The sequence below is a fragment of the Castor canadensis genome, chromosome 5, assembly GCF_047511655.1.
Source record: "Castor canadensis chromosome 5, mCasCan1.hap1v2, whole genome shotgun sequence".
NCBI lineage: Eukaryota > Metazoa > Chordata > Mammalia > Rodentia > Castoridae > Castor > Castor canadensis.
In genome coordinates, this window is record NC_133390.1 from 153,074,617 (window position 1) to 153,094,483 (window position 19,867).

At 47.1% G+C, this 19,867-nt stretch overlaps 1 protein-coding gene across 2 annotated transcripts; it reads left to right on the plus strand.

Annotated features, from left to right (window-relative positions):
- The first annotated feature begins 6,229 nt into the window (after window positions 1-6,229).
- Window positions 6,230-17,967, plus strand: Ddrgk1 (DDRGK domain containing 1). Of its 2 annotated transcripts, XM_074074435.1 has the most exons (9): window positions 6,231-6,406; window positions 7,533-7,739; window positions 9,514-9,630; window positions 9,864-9,961; window positions 13,876-13,998; window positions 14,342-14,380; window positions 16,691-16,747; window positions 17,290-17,338; window positions 17,667-17,967. In XM_074074435.1, the coding sequence occupies exons 1-9, from the start codon at window positions 6,316-6,318 to the stop codon at window positions 17,831-17,833; spliced, it is 948 nt and encodes a 315-aa protein (XP_073930536.1). In that variant the 5' UTR covers window positions 6,231-6,315; the 3' UTR covers window positions 17,834-17,967. The 2 variants fall into 2 exon arrangements, with proteins under 2 accessions (XP_073930537.1, XP_073930536.1); XM_074074436.1 differs by lacking the exon at window positions 14,342-14,380 and having other exon boundaries at window positions 6,230-6,406.
- Window positions 17,968-19,867: the final 1,900 nt, after the last annotated feature.

Genomic DNA, 19,867 nt, shown 5'->3' on the forward strand with positions numbered 1-19,867 from the left:
CCCTTCTCCATGGTCACTGCTTCAGCCAGATCTTTGTATCCTCACAGCAAGGGGGACTGAAGTGCTCCATTAGACCCACCTGTGAGACAGGCCTAGCTCCTGTCTGCTGACGCCCTCATTGGAGACTGTGTTCTTAACAAATTCTTCAGTTCAAGAGCCACTGCTTTGGGTGGTGACCTGCTTTCTATTATGGACCCAGAAACTAACCACCCATTCCCTGCAAAACCCTTGGAAGAGTGGTCTGCAAATTTCAGGTCCTCTTGTAGTTTTCCAGAGGAGCCTGAGAAGAAGACAAAGGCCCCACACCCTCTAGATGCCCCTAGGAAGATCAATATCTCCACTACAGATGTGTACTCATTTGTGTGATGGTTCTGTTTCCTTCTGTAGAAATCATTTTTTTTGGTGGGGGAGGATGACGGTACTGGGGTTTGAACTCAGCCTCTCGCTTACTAGACTGGCCCTCTACCTCTTAAGCCACTCCTCCAGCCCCCTTCTCTAGAAGAGAAGGCAAATGTTTTTGTTCATCATCTCACCGTTATGACCCAGTGCCTGGGACATACTAGGCACTCTGTAATATAAGAATATAACTAACAACATCTACAATTTAAAGCCCAGGAATGGGTCATTTAGGATAGGGACTAGGAGTCAGGATAGGGACTTCTCTTCAGATACCACACCAAATGAAGCTGCCTGGTTTTTGTTTATTTTTGGCAGTATGAGATTTGAACTCAGGCCTCAGGCTTGCTAAGCAGGCACTCTACCACTGTGCCACTCCACCAGTCCCCTCTGTTTTTTACATAATGGCAGTCCTTAGTAATTTTTTTAAAAAGGCAAACACTTTTTTTTTTTTCCAGCACTGGGGCTTGAACTTAGGGCATACGCTTCCCCACTTGAGCCACTCCACCAGCCCTTTTTTGTATTGGGTATTTTCAAGATAAGGTCTTACGAACTATTTGCCCAGGCTAGCTTTGAATGGTAATCCTCATGATCTCTGCCTCTCCAGTAGCTAGGATTACAGGAGTGAGTCACTAGCAAAGAACACATTTTAAGCAGAATTCAAAGGAAGCTACAGAAACAATCAGGTGGAAATCTTCACATCAGGAACCTGCTTTTTCTTTTTCTTTCTTTTTTTTTTTTTTTTTTTGGGGGTACTGGGGTTTGAACTCATGGCCTACACCTTGAGACACTCCACTAGCCCTTTTTGTGTGTGTGTGTGAGATGGGTTTTTTGGAGATAGGGTGTCTTCAACTATTTACCCCAGCTAGCTTCAAACCACAATCCTGATCTCTGCCTCCTGAGTAGCTAGGATTACAGGTTGAGCCACTAGTGCCCAGCTAGAAACCTGCTTTTTCAAGAGTTGTGGTGGAGCACAAAGGAGGTCTGAAATGTAGCCAACAGCAAATTTAGGGTTGGCTCTGCTACTCAGATTCAGTGGTAGCTTCTGTCAATGGGGCATTCAGAAGTATGGAGTCTATCAATTCCTGGTTGTTTTGCTTCATGTCATTGTCCTCTGATAATCCAGATGGTGCATATTGTGCTGGGGATTGAACTCAGGATCTGATGCATGCTAGGCAAGCACTGAACAACATTCCCAGCCCATTTTTGAAATTTTTTTTAATTCCTAGAATTTGTCCTAGGGGAATATCCAAAAATTGATGCTCTCCAAGAGGGCCTTACACAGTACAAAGGACATTTCTGTGTCTTTGGAGGAAACTATCCCAAAGTTTCTCCTTCACTGCCCCAGTAGTGTGATTTTATAGGACTCATGGCTCCTTGGGAAGGTTAGGTTCAGGGAGTACATGGCCCTCTGTCTTCTGTCCTCTTCCTCCTCTATCACCACTACCACCACCATCAAGTTAAGGAGAATCCCCAAGGAAATGGAAGGGCAACAAAGCTGATTTCCTAGATGCTGAAAGCTTCAACTCTAGCCATAGGCTATGAGGTACTTGTCAGGGATGTGGTTATAGGCACTGGAATACCACAGACATGGATACCATGTACTGTGGTCAATGCAATGACTCCCAGAGCCTAGACTGGAGATGTGCAAGCTCTGCAAGCCCATGTAAACAGAAAGAATTGTAAATGGATTTTCACTTTACATAGACCTCACTCTAAATCTGAGGGGCTTGGTATCCAAGTGAGAGGAGATAAGTTAATATCCAGAATTGTATGAAAAACTTTGATGTAATGATGTATGCAATCATTAGTCAGGATTCTTGACTGCAAGCAGCAGAAATCCTCTTAGGCAATAAGAAGAAATGTATTGATTGCTTTACTTAACTGATGAGCCTAAGTATGAAAAAATAGACAAATGGGGCTGGAGGTGTGGTTCAAGTGGTATAGTGCCTGCCTAGCAAGTGTGAGGCCCTAAGTTCAAACCCCACTAACACTAAAAAAACAAAACAAAAGGCATGATGGTACACGGGTATAATCCCAGCTACTAGGAGGTGGCGGTAGGAGGTTTGTGGTCTGAGAGACAGTTAGGAAAAAGTACAAGATCCTGTGTGAAAAAAAAAAGATAAGTTCTTAGCTGCTCTGAACAAAAAGTAAGGATATTAATTACTCATTCAACAGTTATGCTAGGCAAGAGATGAAATATGTGAATTTTTAACCCCTTCAGTAAGGAGTAGGATAGAAAAAGCTCTTTGGAATTATATTCTCCCAATTGTGAGAAAAATCCAGTTAGGCAAAGAATCTAGCACAATTCTTGCCCTTATAGGAGCTTGTTGCCAAGCACTGGTGGCTCACACCTGTAATCCTAGCTACTCAAGAGGCAGCGATCAGGAAGATTAAGGCTTGAGGCTAGCTGGGGCAAGTATTTAGCGAGACCCTAGCTCAAAAATACCCAACACCAAAATGGGCTGATGGAGTAGCTTAAGTGGTAGAGCACCTGCCTAGTAAGCATGTAGGCCCTGAGTTCAAACCCCATGCCACCAAAAAAGAAAAAAAAAAAAAGAACATTGTAATGAGCCCTATATACTTATCACTTAACTTCCAAAGATTATCAACATTTACTATTTTTATTTCATCTATTCTACCATATTTTTCTGTATTGTATGTGTGTGTAGTGCTGGGGTTTAAAATCAGGGCTTTGAGCTTGCTAGACCTGTGCTCTACCACTTGAGCCATGCATCTGACTCTAAAATTTTACATTTTAAAATGTAGGGGATTGGACTCAGACTGTAGTTCAGTGGTAGAGCACTTGCAAAGTAAATTACAAAATTTTTCCAGAGTTACAGAAAATAATGAAACATACCCAGGTTCCCACCACTGAATGTATCAGATATAAGATATTAATTTTGCTGTATTTTTTCATATAACCCCCTATATATGATACCCTGTGTGGGTATGCTGACGCACACAACCCCAGGCTGGTTGCCATTTTTTTTTCAAATCCCCGCACAACCATTAGTCTTGAAACTTATTATTTTTTTCCACTACTGGTGTTTGAACTCAGGGTTTCGTGCTTGCAAGACAGGTACTATACTGCTTGAGCCACTCCTCCAGCCCTTTTTGCTTTAGGTTATTCTTCACACAATTTTTTTACCTGGGCCAGCCTGGGACCACAGTCATCCTATCTATGCCTCCCTTATAGTTGGGATTACACTTATATACCACCATGCTTACCTTGTTTGTTGAGATGGGAGTCTTAATAACTTTTTGCCTCAAAGCATGATCCTCCGCAATCTCCACCTCCTGAGTAGTTGGTGAAATCTTGTCATCACACACATGTACATTACTGAAATAGCAAATGACTAGTAGTTATTTGCTTTTTTTTTTTCTTTTTTTGGCAGTACTCAAGTTTGAACGCTTGCTAGGCAAGCGCTCTAGCACTTGAGCCACTCCACCAGTCCTGTTTTGTTTTGGGTATTCTTGAGATAGAGTTCCACAAAATAGTTGCTGGGACTGGCTTCCAACCTAATCCTGATTCTGCCTCCTGAGTATCTAGAATTACAGGCGTGAGCCACCAGTGCCCAGCTAGTTATTTACTTTTTTAAAAAACCTGGGGGCTGGCAGAATGGCTCCAGTGGTTACAGCACCTGCCTAGCAAGTGCGAGACCCTGAGTTCAAACTCCAGTGCCCCAAAAACAAAACACAGCAAAAAAAAAACAAAAACTTGCATGCCTCATCTGTTTTGGGGGGGGTTTGTTTTGTTTTGTTTCTCCTTTTTCTTTGTTGTGCTGTGGAATGAACCTAGGACCTTGCACTTGCTAGTCATGTGCTCTACCACTTGAGCACATCCCTAGCCTGAGACCTGTTTTTTTTTTTTCATTTTTCTTTTATTATTCATATGTGCATACAAGGCTTGGTTCATTTCTCCCCCCTGCTCCCACCCCCTCCCTTACCACCCACTCCACCCCCTCCCTCTCCCCCCTCAATACCCAGCAGAAACTATTTTGCCCTTATTTCTAATTTTGTTGTAGAGAGAGTATAAGCAATAATAGGAAGGAACAAGGGGTTTTGCTGGTTGAGATAAGGATAGCTATACAGGGCATTGACTCACATTGATTTCCTGTGCATGGGTGTTACCTTCTAGGTTAATTCTTTTTGATCTAACCTTTTCTCTAGTACCTGTTCCCCTTTTCCTATTGGCCTCAGTTGCTTTAAGGTATCTGCTTTAGTTTCTCTGCATTAAGGGCAACAAATGCTAGCTAGTTTTTTAGGTGTCTTACCTATCCTCACCCCTCCCTTGTGTGCTCTCACTTTTATCATGTGCTCATAGTCCAATCCCCTTGTTGTGTTTGCCCTTGATCAAATGTCCACATATGAGGGAGAACATACGATTTTTGGTCTTTTGAGCCAGGCTAACCTCACTCAGAATGATGTTCTCCAATTCCATCCATTTACCAGCGAATGATAACATTTCGTTCTTCTTCATGGCTGCATAAAATTCCATTGTGTATAGATACCACATTTTCTTGATCCATTCGTCAGTAGTGGGGCATTTTGGCTGTTTCCATAACTTGGCTATTGTGAATAGTGCTGCAATAAACATGGGTGTGCAGGTGCCTCTGGAGCAGCTTGTGGGCCGTCTACTTTGCAGGCTTTGTTTACTGAAAGTTCACATGGAGAGCAGCTCCGTGCTCCTCCCCACTTCTTGGTGTGCTCAGAGAACCCCGCCCTCTCTGTTGCATGTCCTTTTCAAGAACTTTATTGAAGTATAATTTGTTGCCACTTTTATATAGGTCCAAAACAAGGACAAATTTAAATTTCCTGTGGGTATGCTGAGTTCTCACTATGGAAAAGCATTTCTTGTACAACCTAATGAAACTAATTTTATTTTAAAATAGATATAAAACTGTAGAAAAAAATACATCATACTTTACCTTTTTGCGGTAAATGAGGTTCGAACTCAGGGCCTGAGTCTTACTAGAAGAGCGCTGTACCACTTGAAGCATTAATTCCACCAGTCCCTTCTTACATTGGGTATTTTTGAGATAAGCTCTTGCTTTTAGTCTGGGCTGGCCTCAAATTATCTCAGTATCTATGCTGTGACTACAGATGTAAGCCACGAGCACCTGTCTACATAATTTAAATGAGGGCTGGGTCATGCTTCATGCAAGGCCCTGAGTTCAATCTCTAGTACCACCGAAATAAATAAGCCTATTTATTTAAGTGAAAGAGTTGCTCTTCCTCCCTCCAAAGAAATAAAATATCGCAGATGCTGGCGAAGCTCTCCTTGTGAGAGCTTGTTTGGAGGTTCCGGCAGGGGAGCGCAGCCTAGGGAGGCACCGGGACACTGCCTACCCTGCCAGATCCGCGGCATCAACCCTGGCCATCCACAGCCAGCCCTCCCAGATTGCCCTCCCAGATCCAGCGATAACCTCCATCCTAAAGTTGGTGTGTATCATTCCCACGCATCTTTTCGTATTTTTCCATATCTGTTAATTTCTATGAACACTACGTAGTATTTTTCTAATAATTTCATACAATTCTTGTTCCCCTCCGCCCCCGCGGTGCTGGGGATCCGACCCAGGGCCTGTCATATACCACTGAGCCACATCCTCCGCCCCGGAGATTTTAAAACTTCAATAACCATTTACGATAACTTCCACTTAGTAACATTTCTTGAACACTCCTATAACTCTTTTTTGTTTTATTTTCTTTTGTCTTTTCTCTTTCTTTTTTTGTCCTGTAACTCTTTAAAAATAAATTTAAGATGTCTACGTGAAGCGCGCAGCCTTGGCGGACTCGGGTGGTGGGGGCAGAACCTAGAGTGGGAAGCGGGAGGGGCCATGCGGGCAGTGGGCGGGTCCTGGGCGATCCGGGCCTCAGTGCGGGACCCCGCGCTGGTTCTGCTGGGAGACCGTCGTCATGGTGGCGCCGGTGGTGTATTTGGTGGCGGCAGCTCTGCTTGTTGGCCTTATCCTATTCTTGACTCGCATTCGGAGCCGGGGGGCAACAGGTAAGAGATGCCACCACGCCAGGTCGGTTGGGTCCTGTTCTTGGGCCTTCTGAGTTTTGGTAGGCCGTCGCATTGCGGCGTATGCGCATGCGCCTGTTTGGCCGGTAGGACTGATGCGCTCCAGCCTGCGGGTTACACGCATGCGCATACGTGGGCACGACGGGGGACCCGTGCTGCAGGGCTGGGACCGAACCCGGGAACCCAGGGTCGGCGCCACTACGCCCTTTTTCTGTCTCTGAGCGAGAGTCTTGCCCTGTCCTTCTCTTCGGCCCTTGGCACATCATACGTACAGAGGCCAGTCCCTGGCACACACTCCCGTTCTTTACCATCTGGGCCTCTGCACTCTTAGGGGAGGCCGCAGGGATTCCCATCCCTCCCAGGTTGGCTCCAGACTGGCTGCCAGGGACGGGGCAATCTCAGTGTTTTCTGCCCACCGTTAGCTGGAAGGAAAAGGAGGTGGCTCTAGGAAACTCTCTGAAGTTCTCTCCCTTCCCACCAAGGACAGCACCCATGCTGCCTTGGCCTCCCCTCCTCCCTGTTCTGCATTCGACAAGAAGTCCATGCAGACCCAGAACAGATACACCTGTCAGGCCCCTCTCTCTTCCCTATGTCTTGTCAACATAGTGATTTGTGTCTGGTTCCTGGAACCACAGCTATTTCAGAGCACAGACATGCTCCAAGGATAGGGGAGAGAGGAACTGAGGGACAGCAGATAGCCACGCAACAAATCTTCTTAGGGGTGGAGACTCAGCCCCTGCCTGAGAAGTGTACTCTCTAGTTGGGGTGCCATAAAAAACCACAGCAGGTGGTGTTAAGCAAAAAGTAAGTATAGTGCTGCAGTGGACTTTTATTGAGATCTGGAGACATCAGGGTGGGAGGATTCCAACAGGCCAGCTGAAAAGGTTGGGTGTTGAGAGGAGAGAAAATTTCATTATAGGCAGGAGGAAAGGGGTGAGTTGTAGAGTCCTTGACAGGCATACTGTGAAATTGAAGCTTTATGCTGCCAGTATCAAGAGTTTGGAAGGAGTTTGAGCAGGGGAGGGGTGAGGCTTCCAGGATGCTACTCTTCCTTGGCATCGGGAGGACTTGGCTGCCTGATAGCATCATGGTTCCTCTCGTCCCAAAGCTGGTCAAGAACCACTGCACAATGAGGAGGAGCCAGTAGTGGCAGGCCGGGCAGCCCAGATTCGTGCCCTGGAGCCTGAGGAACAGAGAGCTGGAGGCAGGCCCCGGCGCAGGAGGGACCTAAGCAGTCGCCTACAGGCCCATCGTCGAGCCCAGCATGTGGCCTGGGCAGAAGTGGATGAGAATGAGGAGGAAGCTGCAATCCCAGGTGAGAAGGGCTCAGCCTTGTGGGGAGGAAGGCTGGACTGAGGATGATAAATGAGTCCCCAAAACTAAATGGGGGTGTGGAATGTGAAGTAACAGTGTAGGAAACACACCTTGGAGCCACAGAGTTGAGTGGATAGAAACATGGGACCTGGACTTTGGTCCTTGGAGACAATGGTTATGGGCCCCAATCCCTCTTCCATTGGGCAAGTCCCCACTTTCTTCATCTTGACTCTCAGTGTCCAAGCAGGAGAGCAAGGGTCTTCAGATTGACCTAAAGAGTTCCTCAATCCACCCTTTATGCCCCAGCACCTTCTTGGAGCAGGGTCACTTATAACCCCAGAGGAGGAGTTTGGGTATAGAGACATTCCTATTGACCCAAAGGCCACCATATCTCTGGGGCTGCAAGACCAACAGAGCCCTTAAGATTGGGGAAAAGAGTATTTCCACCTCTAGTACTTAAAAGCTAGCTCAAGTCTAACAACGGTGTATCTGGCCTTTTCCCAGAAACTGGGGACATTTTGTACTTTTGCCTTGAATCTTGGGCATTAGCCCCTCTGTTTCAAAAAAAGGCCCCCTGTGGGCTGGGGGCATGCTCAAGTGGTAGAGTACCTGCTTAGCAAGTAGAAAGCCCTGAATTCAAATACCAATACCACCAAGGAAAAAATAAGAGAGACCCTCTGAGCCAAATGTTATTCCAGCACTCAGGAGGAGGAGGAGCTAGAAAGCTCTCTCTCTTTTTTTTTTCCCCCACTGCCTGCCTCTGGAAAGCTCTTGAGTTTGAGGCCAGCCTGGGCTATACAGCCAGACCCTGTCTGAAAACAGAAACAAAAAAATGTGCTGGGCATGGTGGCAGCAGGTGACTTTAATCTCAGTACTAAGGAGACTGAGGCAGGAGAATTGTGAGGAGTTCTAGGCCAGCCTAGACTATATAGGGAAACCCTATTTCAAAAAACAACAAAATCTGGGTTCCTATGGTTCACACCTGTAATCCTAACTACTCAGGAGGCAGAGATCAGGAGGTACTACGGAGTTCAAAGCCAGCCTGGGCAAATAGTTTGTAAGACCCTATCTCTTAAATACCCAACACAAAAAGGGCTGTTGGAGTGGCTCAAGTGGTAGAGCACCTACCTAGTAAGTGAGAGGCCCTGAGTTCAAACCCCAGTACCACTAAAAAAATAAAAAACAATCAAAAAACCTAAACAACAAAAAGAGGCCCTTTTTTGAGTCACCTCTCCTGGGGGGTTAGATACCCTTACCACTCAGGTGTCAGCAGATCTTTAATTTTCAGGTATCTATGGGTTTAGGGCTGTCTTTTTAGCTTGGTTCTGGTGGGACAAAGGGAAAATCCTGACCAGGGACTGAACGTACAATGCTCAATAATTCCTGACTAAAGTGAGGAGGATTTCAGATTTGAGACTGGGATAAATTTCCCCACAGGGCTGTCCTTTCATGGAGGTTTGGCATAGAGACAGAAGCCAGGGACCTCTGCACGCCAAGACACTCCCATCTGTGATCCTCAGACATTTGGATATTGGCCTCTCCCTCTTACTGCTATGCTATTATCTAAAGTTGAATCTGTCCCCAGGCCTTACATTCCCCTTCCCCAATCCCATGTACACACACACACACACGCACACACATGCACACACACACACACAAATTTACAGCAGATGCCTCTGGAGGGCAGAGATAGATGAAAGGGGCTCCCCATGTGAAGAATCACGGCAAATTCTCTCTGGCTAGGACCTGAATTGTCTTTCTCTAACTATACCTAGCCCAGGAGGAAGAAGGCATTGAGAAACCAGTGGAAACGCATCTGACAGGGAAAATTGGAACCAAGAAATTACGGAAGCTAGAAGAGAAACAGGCGCGAAAAGCCCAGCGTGAGGCAAGTAGGAGGGATGGGGATCTGGGAGGTGCGGAAGGACCCAGCCTTCCTTATTGTAAAGTCTCTGCCCTTGGGGTTCTTTTGGCTGGGCTGGTGGCTGCTGCTTGCCTGTCTCAGTCTCATGCAGGCTTGGTCTGTGCTCTGGGTCCAGATATTGCCTTCCCTATCCTATCAGGGAAGTTGGCAGATCATCTGGGGGTGGGGGATTTGCCCCTATGAAGGCCTCTCTCCAGGCAGAGGAAGCTGAACGTGAGGAGCGGAAACGCCTGGAGTCCCAGCGTGAGGCAGAATGGAAGAAGGAAGAGGAAAGGCTTCGCCTGGAGGAGGAGCAGAAGGTGAGGTTGACCCCCAACCCTGTGTTCTGACCCCTAACCAGCCAGCCTTGTTTCCTATACAGCTCCCTAACACCTACATCTTAGAAGCTGGGCTATGGATCAGGCACAGGGTAGCTCCTGGTTTATTTGTTCCCTGGCCTCAAAATACCACCTGTGGAAGCTGCTGCTGCAAAGCAGAGCCTGAGATGGGGATTCTTATGAATATGATTTATAGAGTATGCCTGGAACATTTAAGGATCATTGAGGCAGTCAGAGTAACTGGAACATAGTAAGCTAAGAGAGAAGAGGGTCAGAGAGGTAAGTGGGATCTTGAGCCTAAGGGCCTTGAGCTGTTAAAGTCATCATTAGAGATAGTGGATCCATTTAAGGCCCAGCATAGCAGAAGGTGCTCTGGGAATTGGTGGTTAATGAGAGTTTGCTTGTTCTGAGAGCCAAGCTCCCAAGACAGGGAACAGCAGAAAGATGTGAGGTGTGTAAAGAGCCCAGGCTATCCCAGCTGGCTTCTGATTGGCCCTGTTGTCTCAAGACCCTGGATGTCAGGAATCCTGGCTGTGGGCACTGTAGCAGTGGTAGGAGTGGGCTGGGAGTTGAGGTACCAGCAGAGAAGTTTTTCACTTTTCTGAATATTGATCCTGCCTAATGCACGTTCACTGTTCTAGACCTTTTTCCCTCTACCCAGTTTCTCATGTTGTTAGCATTTTACCTTACTGTAAGATCCTGGTACATTTCTTACAACTAAAGTTGATATATTTTCTTGTAAGGACATATTTGTTATGGGGGGGATAACACTGATATATTACTATTAACTAAACAGTACACATTCGTCACATTTCATTAGTTTGTGCCTAGTATCCATTTTCTTTTCCATGGCCCCATCTAGGATACCATTATTTTAATTATAATGTTTTCTTAGGCTACCATGGATTGCAACTGTCACACTTTCCTTGTTTTTGATGATCTTTCCAATTTTTATTTTATTTTTTATTTTCTGCAGTACCAGAGACTAGAACCCAGGGCTTTGGGCATGCTCTACCATTTGAGCCATACCCACAGGTCAGTCCTGACCGCTTGTAGAATACTATGCAAGTAGTTTGTAGAATGTTCCACAATTCAAGTTGGGTGATGTTTTTCTTTTTCTTTTTTTTTGCGGTACTGGGGTTTGAACTCAGTACCATTTGAACCATTTCACCAGCCCTTTTTTGAAATGAGGTCTCATGAACTATTTGTCCAGGCTGGCTTCAGACTGTGATCCTCCCGATCTCTGCCTCCTGAGTAGCTAGGATTACAGGCATGAGCCTCCAGTGCCAAGCTGATATTTTTCTTATAATTAGACTGGGGTTATAGATTTTTTGCGGGGGAGAGGAGGTGTTGAGGATGGAATCCAGAGCCTCGCACATACTAGGCAAATGCTTTACCAGTTGAGCTGAACTGGGGTTATAAACTTGGGGGAGAAGATGACAAGTAACGTTCCATTTCAACAGAATATTTCAAGGGTATACCTTATCCACTTGATTTACTGCTAACTTAGGTCAGCAGGCTGAGGTGGTATTTGCCAGCTTTCTCCACTGTAGTAGCATTCCCTTCCCTTTCCTTTCTTTTTTGACAGGATCTTTGGTTTTTTTTTTTTGGCAGTACTGGGGTTTGAACTCAGGGCCTCACACTTGCTAGTCAGGTTCTCTACCACTTGAGGCACTCCATCAGTCCCTTTTTTTTTTTTTTGCAGTACTGGGTCTTGAACTCAACAGGGCCTACATCTTGAGCCACTCCACCAGCTCTGTGTGAGTTATTTTCAAAATAGGGTCTCATGTACTATTTTCCCAGGCTGTTTTAGAACCACAATCCTCCTGATCTCTGCCTCCTGAGTAGCTAGGATTACAGTCGTCAGTGCCCAGCCCATCAGCCCCTTTTGACAAGATCTTGCTGTATAGCCCACACTGGCTTTGAACTCAAGATCTGCCTTACCCTCCCAAGTGCTGGCATTAGAGGTATACATCACCACACCTGGCTTCTTTCTTTCCTTCCTCCCTTCCTTCCTTCTCTGTTTGTTCTTTCTTTAAGTAAACCTCTGTTTGTTATTTCTTTATTTTTATTTTTGTCCTGCTGTGGTGCCGTGGATTTAACCCAGGGCATTGTACATGCTATACAAGTGCTAAAACATTGAGCTATAATCTGAGCATAATGTTACATTGTTTTCCTGCTTTCCTATGCTTCTTTGGAAAGAAGTCACTATCCCCAACCCACACTTAAGGAGTGGAGAGTTGTACTCTAACTCCCTGAGAGAAGAGTACCTACATAATTTCTTTTCATTTTGGTGAGAGTGGGGTTCGAACCCAAGACTTTGCATTTGCGAAACAGGTGCTCTACTGCTTGAGCCACACCTCTAGTCCATTTTACTCTGGTTATTTTGGGCATGGCGTCTTGTAACTTTCTGCCCAGGCTGGCTTCAAACCAAGATCCTCCCAATCTCAGCCTCCAAAGAAGCTAGGATTTATAGGTGTGAGACACCAACACCCAGCTCTGGGTAAATTACTTAGAAATATTTTGCACAGGAGATTTGTCTCTTCCTTATTGTTTCTTTACATCCCATGGGTATTTATATTGCACTTTGTGTTATCATCCAATACCACGTTAGTAAAAGGATGCTGCTCAAATTGTTCTAGCTTTGGCCATTGGGAACCATTTCACTTGTTTCCTGTGCATCTTTGACATAGCCTCTTTTTTTGTTTGCTTGTTTGTTTTGTTTTGGTTTTCAGCACTTTCTGTCACTGTAAGATACTCCGGGTTTAGCTTGTTTATTAGCTGCCCTAGCATTAGTTTCATATTTTTTCTCTTTTCTTTTGGTGGTACTGGGGTTTGAACTTAGGGCCTCCTGCTTGCTAGGCAAGCGCTCTACCGCTTGCCACTCTGCCAGCCCTAGCTTCATGTTTTAGAAACATTTTTTCTGAGTGGTCTGGGAAATGATTAGATTGGGAGGAGGCTGTTGTGCTAGGTAGTGAGTGGTGTCAATATGGATGGAATAAGAAATTTTGTGGAAGTTAGAAAAAAGCAATACGTGGGACCTCATTTCTGAGCAGGGCATCCATCCAGATGATTGTGTGATTCATGTAGCCAAGGACCCAACAGGAGGACCATACATATGGGGTAGATCACAGGGTCTGTTCAGTGGCTGTGAGACGGCACCAGTTGTGTGTTTGGGAGGAAACATTTGGGTGGGAATACAACTGTTGCGGTCACTGCCAAGGTAGTGGTTGTTGATGCTGTGGGCCTTGGTGAGGTCACCCAGACAGAGTTTGGAGGACAGAGCAGGAACAGGACTGAATGTTGGAGGTGGGAAGAGTGGCCCAAGGAGTAGGAATAAGCCAAGGAGAAGGTGGGGTATGGAAACCAAGAAGGAAAGAGGAGATGGTTGGCTATGATCAGCATCACTGAGAGGACAGGGATCTAGGCCTGAAGGTTTCCCTTTGGATTTGTGAAGTGGAGGGCATGAGTGAGACTATAGCAGGAGGTGTCTCAGTGGAGCTGGGTACATGGAAGCCAGACAGGACTGGAATGGACTGCTGGGTACATGGATGGTAAGGAAGTGGAGCCTGGTATTTGTTCATGAAGTTTGGATGTGACTGGATAGAGCTGTGGCAGAATTTTCAAGAGACTTTTGCTAAGTTGATAACCTGAGCAGGGAGGGCAGGGAAAGGGACTGAGCAGCCTTTGTCTGGGTGGTAATGGGGCTGATGATGAGAGGGGCCTCTGCCTGTTTTTTAGCTTGGAGGCTAGGGAATGGGAGTCTTAAAAGAGCTCTATCCCTGAGAAAATGATGGGCTGTATGCCCTGATGCCCTGTAGGGACAGCAGGACCCAGAATAGAGATGGGTGGGCGTCTGCCCCAAATACCTGACCATTGCTTCTCTCTGTTCACAGGAGGAAGAGGAGAGAAAGGCCCGAGAGGAGCAGGCCCGGCGGGAGCATGAGGAGTACTTGAAACTGAAGGAGGCCTTCGTGGTGGAGGAGGAGGGTGTGGGTGAGACCATGACTGAAGAGCAGGTGGGTCTACCACCTCAGGGAAACTTACGATACCAAGGCAGCCTGTGTCAGGCCCAAGGTCGGTTACCCCACCTTAGACATCCCTGGCTGGATATTGAGAGGCAGTTGGGCATCAGTACTAGCATGATCTTGTGGCCAGAACCTTGTCCTTAACAGAGTAGTGCTGCCCCATCACCCCATACCCTAGAAGGCTCTGCCGTTTATGCAAGCAGGTGGTTGGGAGGGAACACAGGTAGGTGTGACAGGCAGGCAGCACTCAGGTAAGCAGAGAGTACACGTAGTTGGTGCCAGGCCTGTAGTCTTTGCCAGGGAGACACTCATCCTAATTTCTCTGCCCCTCTAGTCACACAGCTTCTTGACAGAATTCATTAACTACATTAAGGTAAGAGACTCAGAAGAGCACTGGTGTCATCTCCTGCTATATGTGCATGCGTGTGTACGTATGTGTGTGTTCTCAGGACCAAGTTGGGCAGGCAGTAGTGGGCACTGCAGAAGGTTTAGTCAATCTTAAACAAAAGTGGGCATGGGGCTCAGAGGGGCTGAGTTGCCAGATCCAGGCCAGCAGAATTCCTTCCCCTTGGACCCAGAGGTGGAGAAGGACCTGGTTCTGTGTGGGAGGCTCAGGCCTCTGATGGCTTCCTCACACTTGGTTTGACAGTTCCCCTGCTCTTCAGACCCTACGCTTAGTGAATCACTGTGTTTTCAAGTCTCTTTACATGTGTTTTCTGTCATTTCTGTCACACTGAGGCTCTGCTAAGTTGAAACAGGCATCCTCTGCCATGTGCTCCTGACCAGGAATATGGGTCTTCCAGAAGAAATAGGGTGTTATTTCCTTTGTAACTAGGGTGGGGCAACAGTATGTCCCTTCCATCCACAGCCATCTCAAAGGCCTCCTCGATGCTACTCTGGTCTACATAAGCACGTCCTGATCTGCTTTGCTGCTAAGCAACTTCTCTCCCACAAAGGATGCAGTGAGGGGAGAGGTTTTTAAGTGCAACTCAGAGGTGCAGAGGCGGCTGAGGGAAGGAGTGCAGAGGGAGTGGGGGCGATGGTGGGGGTGGTACCAGGGGCCGCCAAGGAGCCGGGGCTTGTATAATCCTCCCCACCTCTCCTCAAGAGAGCTGGGTTTAGATGCCTCCCAGCTACAATGAAGGTTTGGGCTCACAATCTGGGACCCAAGGTCCCTAAGAGGAAGAAATGCTGGCAGCTTTCAGAGGGTCCTGCTCCTGTTCCCTCTGGCACTGAGCATTTCCCTTTATTAGAGCTCTTTCTCCATCAGGTACACTTGATTAGAGACTGCTGTCCTGGGCAGGATTTCTCACACTGTCCTGCTGCTGTTTGGATCTTGCTGTCCATACCTACGTAGTGGACCACAACATGGTCCTGAAGTGCCTCCTCCAGGAAGCCTTCCTATGTGGATTTAGAGGAGGGAGTCTCCTTTGGTCCTCTCAGAGGCCAGAAGAAAGTCCCTAGGGCAGTTCTGGCCCTTGCTTTTGGTAGCTTCCCAGAAGTTCCATTTTAGAGGGTCTTCCAAATTCTTGGAGTTTAGGAGTTTCTTCAGCCTGTGCTGGCTGATTTTCCCATAGCTGCTGTCTTACAGAAAAAAGAACTTCCGAAACTCAGTCCACCCACCTTTTTCTTACTCCAAGGGATTGGCCCCTATGGACTTAGGATTCCAGAGCCAGAAGAAGATTTCTGCATAGAGCATAGTTGTAGGGATAGCTTGCTCTTATCAGTCTATTCCACTTGCTGGCCACGGATGGGCTTGTATGTCTGTTTGGTCATTTTTCTTCAAACACACTTTTGGCACCTAGCAGTACCTCAGGTCAGGTCCTCAGGGACCACAGGGGTGACTTTGTGGTTCTTCTCTGAGCTGTCACTGAGAGCCCAGTGCCTGTTCCCTGTTTTGTTGGTAGAGGCCAGTTGGCCAGGTTACCCCATGGCCCAACTGCCTCTTGCTTGTCTCCCTGCTTGCACATACAGTTTGGCATTTCAAACAAATCACATGCCATCTGCAGCCGGGGAGGTGTCACAGTGTCATTCCTCCCCCAGCTCATTTGCTGTGGAAGATTTACAGAAATGCAAAGGACCACCTTCTCTCCAGTCACATGCTGTCTGTGGGGGAGGCAGAGGCAGATACATGTGTAGACCCAGACATGGATCCTCAGTTGCACCTCTGGGAACTCAAATTTCTACTGAGGGTATGAGAGTAGCATGTGGAACATGGCACAGGGCTGCACATGGGAAGTGCTCATTAACATTAGCAACAGTTATTTTAGGGATGGGCTCAGTGCCTCTGATAGTGTGAGGAGACTGGGTGAAAAGAAATGTGTGTGTCAGGGTTGTGGGGGATCCAGGCTGAGTGGGTAGAGAGCAAAGGTGAGGTAAGAATGAACATCCACTAACCTGAAAGACCCAGCTTGTTGGGGCCTTTTATCCTTTCCTTGTGCATTTTCTTCCTATCTTACCAGCTGGTCTATGAGTTTAAAGGGTAGATCTATGTCTTGTCCCCTGCACCTTCTCAGTGCTTTTCTTGGCAGATTCTCGGCAAACACAAGTCTTGGTGACAGTTTTTCAAAACAGCTTTTTAAACGGAACAGATCAGATCAGAATGTAGACCTCAGAGGGTACCCATGTGGGAAGGGATTTGTCCAATCCCAGCCTCTCTCCATTTTCCTCCCTCTCCTTGTAGCAGTCCAAGGTTGTGCTCTTGGAAGATTTGGCTTCCCAGGTGGGCCTGCGGACTCAGGTAAGCCCTGAAGGGTGGACTGTTATGTGCAATGTGGCCCCAGGGTCTGTGTGTCTAGTGAGGTATGGAAGGGCTGCCCTAAAGTTAGAAAGTCCTGATGCCCCCATCAATTTGCCCCAACCCAAGAGTGAGTAGAGTGTAGGAATCTTTTCGCATCCTAGGAATCCTGAATTTCTATTATATGAAAAGAACAAACAGAAAAGACAAAGAAAATTCAAATCCCATCCCTCCACCAAAAGAGAGCCCAAATCCAGTTACCTTGACAACTCCTGCAAACAGGCTACTTTGTGGCCGTACATTCCCACTGCTGCTGCCTTCTCATCCCTTCCCAAATGGAAGACAGCCTCCATTAGGAGCTCTTGCGGGGCCCAGGACCAGAGCTCCTTCCTGCTGGAGCTCCTCCAAGGGAAAAGCAGAGTCATACTGGGGACAGCCATCAGAGCGAGAGGAGGAGATTTGGCTTTAGTAGGAGGGAGGTTGCAGGTGTCTCTTTTTGGGGAGCATAGCACCTGTCTCTACCCTGAGAATTGTTCTTCTCATAGGATACCATAAACCGTATCCAAGACCTACTGGCTGACGGGACTCTAACAGGTGAGAGAATGAGAATCAATTACTACATGTCCTGGCCTTGGGGAGTATCTAGCCAGAGGCAGGATGACCATTCTGGGTAGGGCAGGGGTATACAATAAGAGCCACTGAGAAGTTGGACACACTTAAAGCAGAACATGCTGAGACCCAGGGGCTGGCTGTGGGGTGATGAAGATAGTCAGGAGCACCTGATTTGATATGCCAGACAGGATTGGATGCAGGCAGGCAAGAGACCTGCTGTGAGCCAGTTGTGAAAGAATGGGTGGGTATTCTTAGGCTAGGTGGGGAGGGCCTAGGAGGGCTCAGCCCCACAACCTGCATGTCCCCACAGGTGTGATTGACGACCGGGGCAAGTTCATCTACATAACCCCAGAGGAACTGGCTGCCGTGGCCAACTTCATCCGACAGCGGGGCCGGGTGTCCATCACCGAACTTGCCCAGGCCAGCAACTCCCTCATCACCTGGGGCCGGGACCCTCCTGCCCAGGCCCCAGCCTGACCGTGACCCTTCCCTCTTGGACTTGGAGCTGGTATGGTCTATCTGCCTATACCTCTTCATCCCTCCCCACCATCCTGGAGCAGTGATGGAGTAGTCTAGGAAGTTGTAGATTAAAAGCCTGTGAGTACTGCTGAGCTTTTTGTGGCTTGATGTGGCAAAAATCCTGGCCTGGGATTTCAGATAAGCAAGTGAAATCTAGATTTCAGGATATATCTGAGAGGTGGGGAGGGTCCCTTGCAAGTTGGCTGAAGTCCCATTCTTAACCATGTATGCATTCATTCACAAAAAGCTTATTGTGCCCTGCATCCTGAAAACCCAGCCTCTGAGGCCTAGAAGAGCTCTTCCTCTGCTCCACTCTTCTCAGAGTGAAATTGGGGAAACCTCTTAGGCCACACCTCTCTTAAGTGGGAAGGGAAATCTTACCATTTTTTTTTTAATGCAGATTCAGTAGTCCTCAGTAGGGTCAAGAGCCCTGGGGAAAGGAGTTAATGAGACATGCCAAGGATAGAGAACTAGGGAGCAGCAGAGTCTGAGAGGGAGAGAAGGGATGTGAGGGAAGAAGATCGTCTGGCCACCTGCTTGTGGGGCAGGTACTGGAAGAGGAGGGGCTGCTCGAGCTGGATGTAATTGTGCAGTGGAGGCACATTGTTCATACAGAAAGTCACATGAATTCAACCCTGAATCCTTGACAAAAAAAGTTAAGTGTCGTGGGTGATCCACCCACTGGTGGATATGAGTACCATATGCTCAGAAGTGGGTGTGAGATGGAAGACGTGTGTTTCCTGTAGGGTCAGTCATTCTGGTTCCTGTGGATTGTTCATGGCATGAGCTTCCTGCTGTGCTGAGCGTGAGGTACATGGTTAAATGTGTGGTTTTTTAATTCAAGGTGGCCCCTAAACATAAGCCACCTACTTCTTCTGGTGCCTGATGGAAGAGGCAGTTTTCTGTTCAAGCCCAGCAGGAAATTGTCTGTGTGGATGGTTATGGGGAAACAGTACATCAGGATCCAGGACAGGGCCTTCCTAAGGGCAGTGGCGGTGGGGGGGGGAGGGGCGTTGTCATGGTTGATTTTGATTTATGCGCTAAGCATCGACTGTAGAACCTGAATTCCAAATAAGGGGTGATTCTGCTAATTTCATTGGTACCAGGTACTTGGAGTCAGTGAATGAAGGGGTGCATGCATTGTTTGGAAGACCATCTGGGAGCCCATAGTCTTAGTAGGAGAGGAAAGAAGCACAGATAACCAGAGGATGAGATAGGACCATAAAATTACAAAGGGAGAGCAGAGATGACTTATAGTTAGATCAGTGGTTCTTGGCCCTGGTTATTCATTACCATCACCTGCTAAGGGGTGTTCAGTAGTCTCATGCCAGGCCCGCACCCAGGACCAGTTAAATCAGAATCAGAATCTCTGGGGGTAGCATCAGAGAGCATCAGTAGGAGACTCTAAAGGGCAGTCAACCCACTCCAGAGGAACTAATATAGAAACCTTAAAGCGACAGAGGTTAACACGGGATTAGGAACCAGTGTAAAGATCAGTTAGAGATGAATCAACATGGGTTGTAACACACGTGTACACGAAAGCAATGCTAGGAATATTTCTGTATAGCTGTCCTTAACTCAACTAGCAAAAACGCTTTGTCTTCCTTATTATGCTTCTGTCTTTTCTTCAACAAAATTAGAGATAAGGGCAGAACAGGTTCTGCCTGGAAGTGAGAGGGGGAGGGGGAAGAGAAAGGGGGGAGAGATGATGGGGGAGGGGAGCGGGGGGGGGAGAAATGATCCAAACAATGTATGCCCATGAGAATAAATGAATAATTAAAAAATAAATAAATAAAGCATATAAAGTTAAAAAAAATAAAGGATTGTCAAGGTTGAGAGCTCAGGAACAGAGGTGGGGCAGGTGGTAAGGCAGGCAATAAAGTTGCAAATAATTAAAATCCCCAGTGGAAGAGGCTTCTCACAGGCCAAGGCAGCAGTTCCAGGGTATCTTTTTCTCTTTCAGTCAGCCATCTTCCCCCACTGCTATCCAGT